Genomic DNA, 18499 nt, shown 5'->3' with positions numbered 1-18499 from the left:
TGAGACAGATATCTTATTTAGGTCATCTATAAAAAATATTACTTTTTATGCTAAGATTATTACTTTTTATTGTGAATATCAATAGGAATGATCCGTCTCATAGATAAAGATTCGTGAGACCGTCTCACAAATAAAGATTCGTGAGACCGTCTCACAAAAGACCTACACCAAAAGATATTCTCCTGGTTAGTGATTCCCACTCCCCCCGGTAGTGAACTGATTTTCCAAAACAAATTCAAGGGAAAATTAAATTGAAGAACAATTAAATAAACATAAATAATTTTGTGAATCCGTCTCATAGAATAATTATGTGAGACGTATTTTCGACTCAACTTTATTCATAAAAAAATACCACTTTTATAAAAAAAAAAATGTTATTTTTCTTAATAAATATAAATCGAGTTGACATATCTCACAGATAAAAATTAGTGATATCTTCTTACGCTATATTTACTTTGAGAGAATCAATGGACATATCATATTTTAATTAAAATTAAAACTGTATTTTCTTTAAAGTAATACATTTTGTTTGTTTTTTAAAAAAATAAATAAAAATGGATTGAAATTAGGGAGAAGGAGAAGGGGACAAAATGCAGTTGGAAGGAAATATTTATTTGATTGATTTAGACAGAGAAGGCTTCCCCGCCCATCATTTAATATCTATGTCACGATCAGTTTATTATATTATATTATTTAACTATTTTTTGGTGGTCTGTTTTATTAATTATATAAATAATTAATATAATTCACATATAATTTAGTGGATAAAATTTATGTTTCTTAGTCATAAGATTGCAGGTCAATTCTTACTTGGGTATTTTTATCTTTTTTTTTTTAATTTTTTTAGTTTATATATCAAAATTACAATGTAGTCACTCATTATTTTTATAAATATATTTTGATCCTCAGTTAAATATAAACCAAATAAATTATAAAAAATATCGTATAAACACGCAACGTGTGCGTAGACTAGTATATATATATATATATATATATATATATATATATGTATGTATGTTTGTATAGATAGATTATTTATTTTTTCCTTGAATTGCGGAGGGTTGATTAGTTGCACGGGCCGCAGCGTAACGTGCCTTCTCAACTACCTTTTCATTACTCGTAAAAGAGAAAAGCCGAATTGTGGGAATTTAGCTATTTTAGATATTTCATTTCCTTTCAAACATGGGCACAATGGCCTGGCCACCTTCGTATAAATATATACTAGTTTTTCACCCGTGCGATGCACGGATAGTTATTTTTTCTAATTAATTATTAAAATTAATAAATATGATAATACTTAATAAAATATACCTCATTATTTTCTGAAATTTGTTCTATGGTCCTGAAAATGTCATTTGTATTCGCAAGTTCTTCCGTGATATTTGGGTCAGATTTCACTGAAATTGTGCTAATTGAATTTGTTGGGGTCTTGCAATCAGAATTCATCAAGAAAACAAATATCAATTGAGCACACATATACCTGCTCAATACACATATACGTGATATATGTTGTGGGCACAGTATTTGTAGTCGTGTGTGATGATAATATATATCAATCAAATTTATATATCTATTTATAGATTAAAAAAACATTAGTTGCTCTTAAATTCTTTTGGTTTTTAATTCCGATTTGTATAATTCCCATAAGAGAAATTAAGGTTTGGATTTGAAAGTTAAACTGTAATTTAATTTCGTTTGTTTTCCCAAGAAGATATTCAATTTTCAAGTATTAATATACACACACATATTAATATACAGTTTAAATAATGAATTAAATATCTCTATTTAATTCCTACTTGTATAATTTCCAGAAGAGAATTTAAGTTTTGGATTTGAAATTTGAAATGTATTTTAATTTCGTTTGTTTCTCCAAAAAGTGATTCAAATTTCTAGTATTAATGGACATACACAAACATTAATGTACAGTTTTATTAATGAATTAAATGTCTATTTATTTATCATATAAACATTTTTCAATTTTTTCTTTTTTTAGAAAATATATTTAGGCGGGAACTTGCCAAAAAAAGCAGATAACTCTGCTTATATATATATATATATATATATATATATAGATATATAGATGTAAAGATATAGATTTTTAACACTAAATCAATTTTATTTTTAGAAAATTTAAATAAACTAATTAAATATTGTATTTCTTTTTAGTAAGTAATTTAGGCAGTAAATTACTTAAAATAGCAAAAATTATTTTTGGATGATTTACCTCATGAGTGATACTGAACATTGCAATCATTTTTATTTTAAATTTATTTATACAGTTTTTACTTAAACTGATTGATATAATTAATGCAAAATTTTTTAATATAGTTTACTTTTTCAATATAGTTTAGTTTTAATTCGAGTAAAAAAATTAAAAACATATAATATATAAATTACATTTGAAATAATATAAAAATTAATTAAATTCGAAATTGAATTAAATGAATTGATATAATCAATGCAGACAATAATTGAAGCGACCATTTATTGCAGTGCACGTATGTCAATATTGATGATAAATCTTTCCTTTTTTAGAAATGATATTTTGGCGAGAAATTATTATTTTTGGCAAAAACTCTGCTTTTATATATATATAGATATAGATTTTGAAAGAGCCATCTTGTCTTGGAATCTTCAAGATTTGATTGATATGGTTAAATATTTCATCCGCCCAAAATATAAAGGTAGTGCTTTTTTCCATGGGGTTAAAATTTTTTATTATAAAAGCAAAATTTGCAAACAAAATTTATAATTTATCTTTCTTTAATTCATAACAAAAAGACAAAAAATTGTAAGAGACGCTCTCACAGGTCGTATTTTATGAGACTGATATCTTATTTGGATCATCCATGAAAAAATATTACTTTTTATGCTAAGAATATTACTTTTTGTTGTTAATATCGGTAGGATTAACCCGTCTCACAGATAAAAATTCGTGAGACTGTATTTACAAAATACCTACTCTAACAAAAATGATTACTTGTTTGCCAATATTAAGTTAATATGATTATATTATTAAGAAAAAAAGAAAACATTCTTTCAAAAAAAAAACATTTCAGTTAAGCCCAATTATTTCCAAGAACCAACCAAGGATCACCTTTGGATCCATTTAAGTATTTCCAGTTAAGCCCAATAAGATGGACCTTTCCAACTTCTCTATTTACTTTTGATCCATGTTTTGGTGTTCCTTCCGTTTGTAATTCTTTTTTAGGCATAGTTTGGTACACTTAATAAAAGAGATTCATAAATAATTCTTTTTATCACATGTTTGATATCTTTTTAAAAATTCCATGATATTCATAACTTTTTAAAAAGCACATGATATTATCATGGGCCCGTGATAAATAATTTTATACAAGGATAAAATATCTCTTTTATGAGATGTGATAATTTTAATTTAATAATAAAAAACACCACAAATCACTTAATTGCCTCAATATATAAAATCCTAAACCATATCGAATATTTTTTTATTTTTATATATTATCAAAATAATGGTGTTTTGAACTCGAGATAATTATATAAATGATTTTTATAAATATTTAAAAGTTTCATCTTGTATAAAGCCTTTGTCTTTCGACCTTAATAAAAAATTAAAATCAAATAAATATTTTTGATTGGATTGTTACATTGAAATGAGTGACAAATTAAATTAATTAAAGTTGTGCTTGAATTGATGTATTTGATTCAAAATAGGTGTCTTGATTCGGAGAAGGATTCCGAGAATATTAGATTTCAAATGATTTATTATTGAAATTGCTCAAATTGATACAGATCGAAGTGAAAAATCAATTAAATCTTTTGTTTATTCAAATAAGTCAAAGAATTTTAAAAACATGCGTATGAAATCCTTAAGTCCAAAGACAACAAAAGCGAGTAGATATAGATTACAGAAGTCGAATGGTGCTGTCTATATATGAGAAACTTTAGAAGAAAACTGTTAACTGTACGAAAATTTTAAAGTGAAAGTCGTTATAAGAAAATAAGGCAAAAACTTGTGTGAGACGGTCTCACGGGTTGCATTTGTGAGACATGTCTCTTATTTGGATCATCAATGAAAAGTATTACTTTTTATGCTAAGAGTATTACTTTTTATTGTATATATGGGTAGGGTTGACCCGTCTCACAGATTAAGATCCGTGAGACGGTCTCACATGAGACCCATTCAAGAAATAATATATTACTCAAGCTACCAACGACAAATTCAAGTCACATTTAGTTGAGATATTGGTCAAATAATAACTAATAATTCATAAAGAAACTTGAATCCATATCAAATAATGTTTGACAAATAGTTCACGTAAAATATTTAATAAATAAATTAAATTCACTTATACAACTTTGGCATTATGTTTGGAAAATGGCCAATGTAGAAAATTCAATTAATTAACTTTATAAACTGCAAACAATAGATGGGCAGACTCAGATAGTGAATTTTGTTTGAAAAGATTGCTGTAATTGCACATGATTTACATGTGTAAAAGTAAAACTTACCCCATACCGACCACGAAATACTCGACCCATCACTCCGTCGTGGTTCCAACTCGTTTGGAGTGTGTGTAGGGGAAGATAAAGATCAAAGAATTTGATCAGTCCAAAAGTTAGAAACCTACACCAAATCTGAACATTGAAATTTTGTAAACGATTCTAGATTTTCAGTTTGGTAAATTTCGCTCGAGAACAACTTCTTGGTTGCATTTAGGTATATTGGCTCCACCATAAAATACCAAGTTATTAATAAATAGAGAAATAGTCACTTTAAGTTGATAAGTTCTTTGTGTTGGTAATTTGATTTGTCAAATTTGTATTTTAGTCATATAACTTTGTTTTTTAGTACACGAGAAAATTTCTGATGTAACATCAGCACTTCGACGAAATATGACTGAAAACCACCAACAAAAATTAAAGTTATGAAATAAAACACAATTTTGACAAGTTATATGGCCAAAAAAGAAAACATGACAATTTAGAGGATTAGATTTTCTACTTTTCCCTTATTAAATTTTTGGGTTCTTTCATCTAAAGATTTGTTTTTTGGATTTGAATATTTCTTGTCAACATTTCTGAACAACTTTTCCTATGAAGATTCAGAGAGCAGACCGTAGTAGATGGACATTAATGAAGATCCTTCCTTACCATTATTCATTTTCCTTAACAAATCAAAAAACGACAGTGGCTCAATTTCTAATGCAACTCTTTCCTTTAATGTCAAAGCTGAATCCTAGTTATTTCAACAACCTTAAATGCAACTGCTTACAATCCTGAATCCAAGGCACAATTGATAGAGCTCATAATAAATGGAGGCAGTTGAGCGTTGCAGCTTAGCACCGATTATAATTAGTATTTCTTCGTTTGTTTTTCTACTCGTTCAAACTCGTTCACACCGAGATTTATCTTTCTCAAGCTTCGCTACTTAAGGTTCTGCAGTCTCTCCCTCTTGTTAACTGCTTAATTCAGAGCTCCTCAGAATCCATGGATTGGTCAGGGAAGCTCTTCTTGACAGGGTTTCTTCTTGTTTTTGCAGCAGCATCCATTGATGGAGTGTATGGAGATACAATGGTTACTGGAACTGTGTTCTGTGATCAGTGCCGAGATGGCCAAATATCCTTTTATGATTACCCCTTGTCCGGTAAATTTCGAACACTGATTGCGTCTATGTGTTGACAGATATAAAGTTTTACGTGTTCACTGGAAGTTATTTGCAGCTGGTAAAAGAGTAGTTCTCATTTGCAGGAATGAACGTGACATTGGCCTGTCCCGGCAGTGGCGGCCAATACACAACATGGAGAGAAGAAACCACGGATTGGGTGGGAAATTATGCGATGAAGTTTGATGGGACCCCGGATTTGAGAGGTTGCTATGCGCAAGTTTCGAGCAGCGGGCAAGGGTCAAGTGACTGTGGGGTACCTGCTGGTCCTGCTGGGAGCCTAAGATTGATGTTCAACATGTTTGATATGGAAATGTATACTGTGGATCCATTGCTAGCGCAGCCTGCTAAGCCCATGTCATTTTGCCAAAAATCCCCCACGCCCACAGTGCCGGTTGCCCCTGTGAAGCCTCCACCAGTACGGCTTCCACCGGCTCCTCAGCAGCAGCCGTTGCCTTGGTTTATTCCGACGCCTGCGACGCCATTCTCGGAAGCTTCAGCATGTTCACATCAGTAAGTTTAATTTTATGACTTCAAAACCAGACAGTAAATGTTTGGGAAGATAGTAAAATTGGTCATTAAACTTGGCATGATTGTGATTTTGTTTAACTAACTTGACTGATTTCAGATTTATTCCAATAAACAATTATAATCATTTTTTTAATGTGAAAGCCAGACTGACCACAATTAAGATAGAAATGTTGACTAAATTGAAAAATAAGCAAAATTATGAGAAAAAGACTGGAATTTGATTGTTAGAGACCAATTTACAATTTTCTCTAAATCTCTTCCATTGAGTAATACTTCTTGTAGGCAATGGATGTTGCCAGAGCACCGATGCTATTGGAAGGTGGTGAGCCCGGACACCAAAGTAGCCATCGTCTTTGGCCCTGTTGCGGCGAATAAATACGGCACGGACATGACCTTATGGCAAGGCATGAGTGGAAGAGGCGACCCGTACAGAAACCTCCTAAGGGAAGGAACCACCGCACTTTTGAATTCATACAACAGCGTAGTCTTCCCGTATAACTCATTTGCTGTAATCCAACACATGAACTGGGCGCTAATGGGGTCAACTCGACAAATCATCCGTACTGCTTCAGGCTTCATGAGGGCCAATTCAGGAACCAGCTTCAATGCTACCTGTAGATTTAATGCTTGCCATTGATCCAAATATTTGCAGTTTTGGATCATTGTGAGTTTCCAAGCTTTCTCGTTTATGAATAGTCTTACACGTGTGCTACATGGATTTGTTGAGGTTGATACATGAGATTTCCTTTTTGAGGCGATCTTTTTTTTTTTCTCTGTATTTTTTATGTTATATATGAATATATGATTGCCTAAAAGAAGCATTGAGATTATTTTAGATAACTGCAAATGAGTCAAGTTACTTATAACTCGTGAGCAGCTCAGTCAAATTTACTATCTCGATTCGAGTTCGAATATTAATTGTGTTTATTCGAGTATATACATATCACGAGCTACTGAGTGTAAATATATATGTATATATTTATTTAAATAAAGTCCGAGCCTTTTGTAATGACCCGAGACCACTCACCCGCGATCATTACTCGTAGGACTTCTCCAGCCCAGACACTGTAGCTTTTACCTTCCCAGAATTCGAACTCAAGACTTCCTGGATATATAGATTTTGACAAAACAATCCTGTTACCAATTGAGCTATGTCCAGGAGGTCTTGGCAAATCAATCCTGGTAAGGTAGAAGACCCAGTGTCTGGGCTGGAGAAATGCTATGAGTAATGATCATGGGTGAGTGGTGTTGGGTCATTACACTTTTCGAGTTCAAGCTCGAGTAACTCAATATGTACACAAGTCGAGCTTAGGGATGGCAATGAATCGGGTATGGGTCGGATTTCATACATCCATCCACATACTCATTTATTAAATTCATCCTCATACCCATCCGGTATTGAATTTCATCTGCATCCACATACCCATCGGATTATTTATATACATACACATATATATGTATATATATATATATATATATATATATATATATATATATATACATATATACTAGAACAGTGCACGTGCGTTGCACGTGGAAACGATTTTATTTGAGATAAAATTAGTTGATATAATAAATAAAATTGAAAATTATATTTTTTATAAATTCATATTAATTACATATATGAAATTTACATGTTTTCACATGTTTATTTTAAATAATTTACTTTACGTTATGTAATTTTGTTTGTTATTTCTGTGTACATGTCAAGTTTTAATAACAAGAACAGATATCGTCCGAAAAAACTTGATATATTACAAATCTACATTAAAAACAATTCTTTAATTAACTTGAACAAAAACTTGAATAAATTAATAAACTAAATTGAAATTAAAATAAAAGGATAAAACAAACTCAATTTAAATAATTTAAATTAAAATAATTAATAAACGACTGTTCAAATATCGATTAATGCACATATCAATTCTTAAGCAATGATTTTGAAGGAATTCATTATTTTATCAATATGTTATGTCAAATTATATTTAACTAATTCAACAACATACAATAACCAAGTGTCTTTTTGTTATTTAATAATTGCAATTGCAACAATGAATGATGGATTTCTCTAGCTTTCGTTTTTTAGGCTATGACTATCAGCATGTACTCAATCTCATATGTTGTTAGGACCGGCTAGATGTTTAGAGGGGGTTAATGAATACCTATTAAAACTTTCGGTATTATTGGTTTGAGCTAACAAAATACAATCGCTTTATCTCAACTCAGTTGAGTTACAAGTCAGCAAGGTAAAATATATGCGCAGAAAAAGAATTGTGTTCAAAGTTGAACCAAATAGATACTAACACGATAATCGGTAGATCCAATTATCCCAATGCCAAAAATATTCATGATGTTCAGTAGTTTTTCGTTGATGAAAATATTGTTAAACAACCAATTCAAGCTGATTTTGATGGAGAAAATGGAGAAGAAATGCATCAACCTTTGGAGAATGCATAATATGTAGAGTACAAGCAACAATCAATAATCAATCAACATATTTTAGTCAACGAGACAGAAAATGAACAAAGATCTCAACGATTTAGAAGAAGAGCAACATGGATGACAAATTATGAGGTAACTGGTAATAACCAAATTGAAGATTAATTTGTTCATTTTGCTCTATTTTCATATTGTGATCCAGTAGCTTTTGAAGAAGGTGTCAAAGAATCAAAATAGCAAAAGGCAATGGATGCTGAAATCACATCCATCGATAAAAATAAAACTTGGGAACTCATCGAGCTTCCAAAAGGTCAAAAAACGATGTGTGAAGTAGATTTACATGAGTAAATTGAAAGAAAATGGAAAGTCGACATTCTTGCATGGAGACTTGGAAGAACATATATGTATCCATCAACCTCCTTGTTATATTAAGTTGGAAATGAGCATAAAGTGTATAAATTGAAAAAAAAACTTTGTATGAGTTAAAGCAAGCCCCACGAGCTTAGTATAGTCGAATTAAGACTTATTTTTTAAGGTATGTTTTCAAAAAAGTTCATATGAGTATAAACTTTGTACAAAATTGAAGATGATGGAAAAATCTCATTGTTTGTTTATATGTTAATGATCTTATATTCTCTGAAAATGATAGTGTCATGTTTGGAAAATTTAAGAAGTCCATGATGGTTGAGTTTGATATGTAGGATCTTGGCAAGATGCATCATTTTCTTGGTATGAAGTAGTTCAATCTACTTATGAGATTTTTATTTCACAAAAGAAACGTGTTCAAAAAGTTTTGTGCAGATTTAATATGAAGAAATGTAATTATGCAAGTACTCCCGTAGACTATGGTTTGAAGATAACAAAAATTTGTTAAGGAAATAAGATTGACAACACATTTACAAGCAAATTGTTAGAAGCTTAATGTATTTGACAGCAACAATGTCGGATATTATGTATTCTTTCAGTCTCATAAGCAGATACATTGAGAATCCTACAGAAATGCATTTTTAAGTTGTTAAGAAGATTTTATGATGCCGACAACGAACACAAGAACTTGGTCTCTACTATAAGAAAGGAGAACAATCAGATTTGAAGGAGATCGAGATGATAGAAAAAAAACTTAAGGATATGATTTTTTTTCTTAGATCAAGCGGTTGTTCCATGCACTTCGAAGAAACAATCAATTGTTACTTTATCAACCATTGAAGCTAAATTTGTTGCATCAACTTCACGTGCATGTAAAGCTATTTGGTTGAGAAAAATTCTTGAAGAGCTTAAATTCAAGAATCATGATCTTTTTGCAATTTATTATGATAATAGTTCAGCCATAAAACTATCAAAGAATCTAGTCCTCCATGAAAGAAGCAAGCTCATTGATGTGAAATATCAATTTTAAGTGACTGCACAAAGAATGAAACAATTGATCTCATATATTGCAAAAGTGAAAACCAAGTAGCTGACATGTTTACCAAGTCCCTGAAACTACCTGCATTTCATAAACTAAGGGAGCTACTTGGTACTAGCATACTACAAAACAAATTTGAAGGATGATGTTCTTATTAAGCCGATGTTTAACTTATCGGTTTAAGGGAGATATTATTGAATTGTTAAAGGTTTGTCGAAGTACTTAGTTATATGTCTTGTCAAATAAAATCTGTTAGTCATTGTTTACTATTAACAAAGTATTACAGAAAATAATTATCTTAGCATATTTGTTATTTAGTGGTCAAATATTGTTGCTATTTTTATGGTTTTTTTCATATGTATATTTGCCTATAAAAGGCTCATTGCTGAATAAAAAATATATATAATAGAAAACAAAATTCTTCTCTTTGTTTGATTTATATTTTATTCTCTGAATCACTAACCACAAATCTATATGTTCATTTAACTTGAAGTTTAAAAAATACAATTCGAACCATTTTTGCTTATAAAACGTATATGTTTATTTGATTTGAAGTTTAAAAAATCAAGTTTGAACTATTTTTGTTATGAAACATAGAAAATATATCTTTAAAAAATATTAATAATAGCCTACTTTTTCATGTGAAAGAATGCATAATAAAAAATATGTAAGAAATATTAATAGCATTCAAATTTTTATTTGAAATAATGCATAGTTATGTATCAATTAGATAAATAAATAAACTAAATTAAATTAAAATTATATCAATTATTAACTAATAATAGGGAAAATAATGCATAATGATGTATCAATCTATCAATTAAATAAATTAACTTTATTTAACTTGAAGTTTAAAAAATTAAGTCTGAACCTCTAACTAAAAATTAATATGTTCATTTAGCTTAAATTTTAAAAAATTAAAAACATACATTAATCGTATATAAATCAATCAAATCAATAAACGTTAGAGCAATATTATATGAGTATGTTCATTTTAATAAGTCGGTGAAATCACAATACATTATTATTATTATTACAAAAAATAAAAAACTAAAATTATTCACATCGTGATGTCCTCACAATTATTTCAAAAACAATAAAGCACCAACATCTACAAATATTTATTTATGCTAAATTTATATATCGAAACATATGCAAATCAAATATTAGATCACTAAAAATGTATGGATGAGTGTTATAGATAAATATAAATGAGATAATGACATATTTATATATTGATTTAACTTTAAGTTAAAAAAGTTAAGTATGAAACATTTTTTGTTAAAAAAAATAGAAAATATATTATAGGTTTAAAAAATACTAACTACAAATTTATATGTTTATTTAACTTGAAGTTTAATAAATACATTTTAAATTATTTTTGGTTATAAAACATATATGTTTATTTAATTTGAAATTTGAAAAATTAAGTCTGAACAGCTAACAAAAAATCTAACAAAAAATTTATATGTTCATGTAATTTGATGTTTAAAAAATTAAGTCCTTATCATTTTTGGTTATAAAACATAGAAAATATATTTAAAAATAGAAAAATTTATTGTAGGTTTAAAAAATACTAACAATAAATTTATATATATGTTCATTTAACTTGAAGTTTAAAAAATAAAGTTTGAACTATTTTTAAGTATAAAACATATATGTTTTTTTAACTTGAAGTTTTAAAAATTAAATCCGAACCGCTAACAAAAAATTTATATGTTTATGCATTTGAAGTTTAAACAAACATAGAAAATATATTTAAAAATAAAAAATATATTGTAGGTCAAAAAAATACTAACCATATATTTATATGTTCATTTAAATTGAAGTTTAAAAATAAAATTTGAACTATTTTTAGTTATCAAACATATATATTTTTTTAATTTGAAGTTTAAAAAATTAAGTCTGAACCATTTTTGGTTATAAAACATAGAAAATATATTAGAAAATAGAAAATATATTTTAGGTTTAAAAAATACTAACCATAAATTTATATGTTCATTTCAGTTGAAGTTTAAAAAATAAATTTTGATATGATTTTTTTTAAATTTGAAGTTTTAAAAAATTAAGTTCGAACCGCTAACCAAAAATTTATATGTACATGTAACTTGAAGTTTACTAATCATAAATTTATACGTTCATTTAAATTGAAATTAAAAAAATAAAGTTTGAACTTTTTTTATTTATAAAACATACATGTTTTTTTTAACTTAAAGTTTAAAAAATTAAGTCCGAACCGTTAACCATAAATTTATATGTTCATTTAAATCGAAGTTTAAAAAATAAAGTTTGAACTATTTTTATTTATAAAACATATATGTTTTTTTAAACTTAAAGTTTAAAAAATTAAGTTCGAATTGTTAACAAAAAATTTATAGATATATGTTAATTTAACTTGAAGTTTAAAAAATAAAGTTTGAACTATTTTTAGGTATAAAACATATATGTTTTTTTAAATTGAAGTTTTAAAAATTAAATCTGAACAGCTAACAAAAAATTTATATATTAATGTAACTTGAAGTTTAAAAAAATTAAGTTGAAACCATTTTTTATTATAAAGCTTAGAAAATATATTGATGTGAAATAATGCATAGTAAAATAAAATGTATCAATTAAACAAATTAGGTAATTAGATAAGAAAATTGAAAAGTCACCTAAATAAATAAATAAGACATTAATTAAGTAATAGTTGGAAAAGGGTAACCAAGTAAATTCACAATTCAAACTCATATATTTATAATAGTATAGATATAGATATAGATATATATATATATATATTAATTTAAACGGTTATTCGGGTCGGGTGTGGGTCGGATTATATCAAACCCGCCTCCATACCCGAACCCGAAAATCCCTATACCCAATTATTTAATCGGGTCTAAAAATCCTTCCAACCCGAATAGAACGGATCTTCCGACGGGTTCGGAGGAAATTGTCATTCCTGGTCGAGCTTGAGCTTTGAGTAAGTCCATACACTTGCACAATATTTATTACAAGGAAACGGAGACATATTTACAGTGCACTACACAATTGAAGACATGAAATCAAACTACAAGAATGAAGTACAACTTCAAAACATGAAATGTGAAACAGATGAGATCTTCAACACCCCGCAAGTCATGTCACGATCAATCAATAATGTGATAACACAAACGCGTTATACTCGAAGAGAGTATCACTCGAACTATTAGACGATATAGTATTAATAAACGCGACGCCTCTTGCCAACACGAAAGCACCTGTCCCACCAACTATAGATATTTGACCTAGCTCGGCCGCGAGGCATGAATTGTGACCAACAAAACTAAGTGTGCTACCATTATACTTCCCATCAGTGAACACGATGGTGAACGTCATGTGTAAGCTAATCTTTTCCAACGAGGCGAACGTGACGATCCCTTCTGCCCGACCCATTATCTTGGATTCTGGCTCTGGCCCGACTGTGACCGGATCATCTATCACCGTGACAAGGCCAAAAAGTGTAGGCGAACCAAAAGTAGAGTTTGCCTTAGCCACAATGACGTTCGTTGTGGTTGGCATACTAAAAACATCTCGAACGTAGAACTGGAGTGGGGTGACCCTTTCCTTTACCCGGTTTCGGGTTTTTAACCACTTTTCCATTGATTCGGGCCGCATCGCCACACCATTGGCAGCACCCATGATTGTTGCTAACGAGAGAAGTGTTAAAACTATGTAGGGTTTCTCCATGTTGGATTTCTGTTTTTGCTTGATGAATGACAGGATGAATGGATAGTAAGATTAATTAGTTTGTTTATATACAAAATTAAGCTTATATGAATAATATAAAAATAAAAAATATTCTCCCTAAAACTACAAGAAAAGAGCACATTCTACATGTCGTCTTCCATAATCTATTTAATGCTTACACGCAAATGTAGGTGCTAACACCGCCTGCTATATATCTTGTCTAAATGAATGTTATTTTCAAATATTTTGAAATGTATATATTAATAAGTATAGTTTATGATAAAATTTACACAAAAAATTCAAATTGAGATCACATATATGCTTAGATTTATCATGTTTTAATTCATAAGGGTTTTGTGAGTTCATACCATGACTTTTTCTCTTCGCTTTTTTTTTTTAAATTTACACTTTTTATTTCCTTTGAATGAAATTTTCGTGATCAGAAAATCTTGCTTGATTAGTACAATTCATTAAAGAATATCAATGGATAGAATGTTAATCAAAGTTTGACTTTATGTGACGTTCTTTTATCAATTAACTAAATTTTAAGGCAGTAAGCTAGCTTATGCTTCAAATAAAGAGCGTGTTTCGATTAATCTTTGTTCGCTTTTAAAGAAATTAGCCTAAACAATCAAGTTTTGGATGAGAAACTCTTTTCAAAAAATGCTTAACAGAATAACTTATTCAAAAACTAGAAAATGTGGTTCAAAATTGCACAAAAACTCCTGTGAGACAGTCTCATGGGTCAATTTTGTGAAACTGATATTCTATATGGGTCACCCACGAAAAAGTATTACTTTTATGTCAAATATATTAATTTTTATTTTAAAGATGAACATAATTGATCTATCTCACGAATAAAAATCTGTGAGACCGTCTTTTGATAATAATATATATAATAGTGTCTTTTGGCACTATCATAATATATATAATAGTGTCTTTTGGCACACGATGCTTGCATATATATTAAAAAAAAATTGATGCTAAATATTTTTTGTGAAAATCTAGATATTTTATTAAATTAAATTTTAAAACTTTAAAATTGTTTTTTTATAATATTTTTAATGTTATATGTGTTATGACTATTTAAAAATTAAAAATTATAGATATAGATAAAGAAATATTTTTATTATGATACCAAAATATTTTTTTATTAAATAACAATAAAAATGAAAAATATTTTTGGTATTTGAGAGAAAAAAAAATATAGCGTGTCTGTTTATCATAGTTGAGTATTTTGGGGACGGCCCACTATCACAAAACATGGGACGGGCTCTAATTTACGTCGGGCTACATTCTTATTGCTTTTGTGCTTCTTTAAATCGAACAAGCTTGATTCTTGGCCCGATTATACATCACGAATCGAAGTTGTAATTGTGGTAGTTTGATTTCATGTTTTCGAAGGTATATTGTGAGCATGATAAGCATGATTCTTCTTCCTCGTAACGATTTATGTAAGTTAATGTCACGTCTCCGGTTCAGGCTCGCACCAACACGACTTTACAATGAGTCCATATAACAACTATGTCGTATTAGTCTCTATTTTGACCAAAATAGTTAATTCAAACTATTATATATATATATATATATATATATATATATATATATATATATATATATATATATATATATATAAAACTTCTCGTGGGACAATGAATAATTGAATATGTACTAAACTTCTCGTGGGACAATGAATATATATTATTGATGCCGGAAATAATAGGGCTCGTGTCATGTCCCCTTAATGAAAGTTGTCGCAAATCTTTTACAATCTTGGACACGTCCCTTTACTAGATAAATAATTTTTCCCAAAAATAAATTATGGATTAGGTCGCATGAAATGAATACGAAAATTTTCGAATTAAAATTTAAAAACCTCTAGTAGTTGACTAAATTGCCCACCCACATATTGGGCACATGCATTGTGATTGTACATGTAAACTACGTAAAAATCAAATGTTCGACTCAAGATAATAAAAATTTTCTCCAAAAATGGCCAAATTTGTTTTAGTTTTGATGTTTTCCGCATTGTTCATCATAGCCAGCGCCAAAGCGAGCAATAATAACATATAAGAATAATGGCTCCCAAGTGTGCCAAAGGAAAGAAAAGGTGCTGGTGATACCCTATAAGAGCTCGAGTCATTGATGACTCGTGATATTATATGGATAGTTCAAATCAAGATCAATCTGCAGGATGAATTCTTCAGAAGTCGAGCAGGTGAGTATCCGGGACATCTTTTCCCCGGGCTACCAGATGCTCGGACTTTCATACAAGTGTTAAATAGATCAATTGAAGTGTTAAAATGCTTTTATTCAGTCAGCCTCTGTTCACCGTCAGTAATAAATTAAAAATTAAATCTATCTTTTATATATACATATATATTAATTTACTATATTTTTAGATTATTTATTCACGTTGTATATATTTATTTTAAAACGTATAAGCAAAGTTATTATTTTAAAAAAATGTATTGTTAATTTACTAGAAAAAGTTAATGATGAAACTTAGAAAACACATTTCCTAAATCATAAATAAAATTTATTTAGAACATATTTCTCAACCTTTAAATAAAACACATAAATAATATTTCTTAAAATTATTTCCAATTAATTAAAATAAATTTTTGTAAATATTGAAACTATTAAATAAATTTCAAAATTTTTAAGTTGGAAACATTTTCTACGTCCGTGTGAATTTTCGAAATTTAATTTAATATTATTTTTAGATGATAAAAGTTTGAATTTAAAATATTTTAATTCTCACTTTAATTTATACTGTATCATAATAACTATTTTACAAATATTATTTTATTTTTTCCTAAAAGTAGAGAAAATTATGGCACAAGAGCTTATAAAAATTAAATTAACTTTTTTTAAAAAAATTAATATAAATAACATTTTTCATGTTATAATAAAACTTTTACAAAAGAAACATTGAATGTATTATCATGTAATATAATAATTGCACATTTTATATGAACATAAAAAATTAGCATATTTTAGAGAAAAAAATTATAGATATTAAATTGAGAAAACCGAAAAATAAAGAAGAAATATTCATGTTATGCAATTAGAGTTTTTATTGAGTGCATTTATTAATATTTAAGCAAAAATAAGAGTGATAAAGGTATTGTGGTCAATTTATAAACTTAAAAGTTAAGTTAGAGTATGATTAATAATATTAGGAGTGTGAATAACATTCCCTTTTTAATTTAAAATAAGCTATTTCGATCGTAATTTCCAAAAAATCATGAGGCTGAACAAACATGCATATCGTTCTATATTCATGCACCACTACTAATCATGAATGGCCTCATATTAATTCAACCTAATGATCTATCATCGTTACAATTTTATCACGTGATATTGCATTCAAACAAGATAGCGAGCAGTGTGATAAACTCTAAATCTCTCTATATAACTTGGAGAAATCCATATCTATTCATTGAACCAGCCATTTCTTGAGAGAAAAACATACATTATAATTAACATGGAGAAGATCAAGTCCATACTTCTCACACTTGTCTCCCTAGCAACAATCGTGGGCATCGCCTATGTCGGCATTCGAACCAGCCCCGACTCCCTCGAAAAGTGGTTAACAACCCATTATTCAGGAAAGGAAAAGCTCACCAAACTCAATTTCTACGTTCGAGATATTTTCACCTCGCCAACTCCGACGATTGTCGTCGTGGCTAGTGCAAACACGACCTTTACCTCGCCTACCTTGTTTGGCCTAGTGTCGGTATTCGATGATCCGGTGACAGTCGGGCCGGAACCCGGATCCAAGATAATTGGTCAGGCAGGAGGGATCTATGCTTTAGCCTCGTTGGAGGAGACTAGTATCCACATGACGTTCACAATTGTTTTCACAGATGGGGAGTATAATGGAAGTACACTTAGTTTTTCTGGTCACAATGCCTATCTCACTCCGTTACGACACATATCTATAGTCGGTGGCACCGGTTTTTTCGCCTTCGCAAGAGGCGTAACGTCGGTCAGCACCGTGTGGCGGTCTAATACTTCAGGCGACGCTGTTTTCCAATACGATTCCATCGTCTTGCATCACTGATTAATCGAGGTGGTAATGATTTCAAGTGTGTGTTTAAGATATGTTTGCATTCCATGTTTTGAAGTTGTAACAGTGGTGGTTTGATGTTATATGTTTTCGAGGTGTCGTGTGTTGTGTAACAATCTTGGCTAAGTTAACGTCGGAAAGAATAAGGAAGTGTCCCCCGTCCCGACAACTTGTTTGTGATAATTTAAAATTCTCAATTTTATGGAATGAAGTAAAGTTGCTTGTATCATCTTTTTTTACAGGCGCAGACACCACTACAAGAAAAAATGCTTATGGTGACATTCATAAATATCATCATATTCAATATTTAGTGGCATTTAAGTTTTAGTGACACCTCCAACAAATGTCATCTATTCTAATGTCGTCTTAAACTTACTGACATTTTTTAATGTCATTATAAGATGTTAATGACAACTTCATACGTGTTACTAATAATTCATATAATGACAATTTTAAATGTCAGGAAAACTCATATTTAAATACATTTATAGATGCCTTGTTATTATAGTAATAATGATTAATTTATATGTCAGTTAAAATCATTTATAATGACAACTAAAAGTGTCGTGTATGTTCATTATAGTGACAATAACAAATGTGGGAATATTTGGGTTGGATAAATATAGGAGGAGGGAAATTAGATAAAATAAATGTGAGAATAAAAAAACATATTAGATTAGTTATCCTGACATTT

General features: G+C 29.3%; 3 protein-coding genes across 4 annotated transcripts; 2 read left to right on the top strand and 1 right to left on the bottom strand.

The window, feature by feature from the left end:
• The first annotated feature begins 5205 nt into the window (after positions 1–5205).
• LOC140840595 (uncharacterized) lies at positions 5206–6983 on the top strand. Of its 2 annotated transcripts, XM_073207778.1 has the most exons (4): positions 5401–5418; positions 5525–5629; positions 5734–6160; positions 6461–6981. In XM_073207778.1, the coding sequence occupies exons 2-4, from the start codon at positions 5557–5559 to the stop codon at positions 6813–6815; spliced, it is 855 nt and encodes a 284-aa protein (XP_073063879.1). In that variant the 5' UTR covers positions 5401–5418; positions 5525–5556; the 3' UTR covers positions 6816–6981. The 2 variants fall into 2 exon arrangements, with proteins under 2 accessions (XP_073063878.1, XP_073063879.1); XM_073207777.1 differs by having other exon boundaries at positions 5206–5629; positions 6461–6983.
• A 6171-nt stretch (positions 6984–13154) lies between these two features.
• On the bottom strand, positions 13155–13730 carry LOC140840916 (pterocarpan synthase 1-like). The gene has a single exon (XM_073208068.1). It carries the CDS (start codon positions 13728–13730, stop codon positions 13155–13157), a length of 576 nt encoding a protein of 191 aa, XP_073064169.1.
• A 3490-nt stretch (positions 13731–17220) lies between these two features.
• LOC140840915 (pterocarpan synthase 1-like) lies at positions 17221–17799 on the top strand. The gene has a single exon (XM_073208067.1). The coding sequence runs from the start codon at positions 17221–17223 to the stop codon at positions 17797–17799; it is 579 nt and encodes a 192-aa protein (XP_073064168.1).
• The last annotated feature ends 700 nt before the right edge of the window (positions 17800–18499 follow it).

Source organism: Primulina eburnea, chromosome 9 (assembly GCF_022965805.1).
Source record: "Primulina eburnea isolate SZY01 chromosome 9, ASM2296580v1, whole genome shotgun sequence".
Classification (NCBI taxonomy): Eukaryota; Viridiplantae; Streptophyta; class Magnoliopsida; order Lamiales; family Gesneriaceae; genus Primulina; species Primulina eburnea.
Note: the sequence above shows the minus strand (reverse complement) of the source record. Positions and strands in the feature narration are given on the sequence as shown.

Coding starts and splice junctions, on each gene's coding strand:
- LOC140840595 (XM_073207777.1), top strand. CDS start 5,473: ATGGATTGGTCAGGGAAGCTCTTCTTGACAGGGTTTCTTCTTGTTTTT. Junction 5,630..5,733: donor TTATGATTACCCCTTGTCCG/GTAAATTTCGAA, acceptor TCTCATTTGCAG/GAATGAACGTGACATTGGCC. Junction 6,161..6,460: donor GCTTCAGCATGTTCACATCA/GTAAGTTTAATT, acceptor TACTTCTTGTAG/GCAATGGATGTTGCCAGAGC.
- LOC140840915 (XM_073208067.1), top strand. CDS start 17,221: ATGGAGAAGATCAAGTCCATACTTCTCACACTTGTCTCCCTAGCAACA.
- LOC140840916 (XM_073208068.1), bottom strand. CDS start 13,730: ATGGAGAAACCCTACATAGTTTTAACACTTCTCTCGTTAGCAACAATC.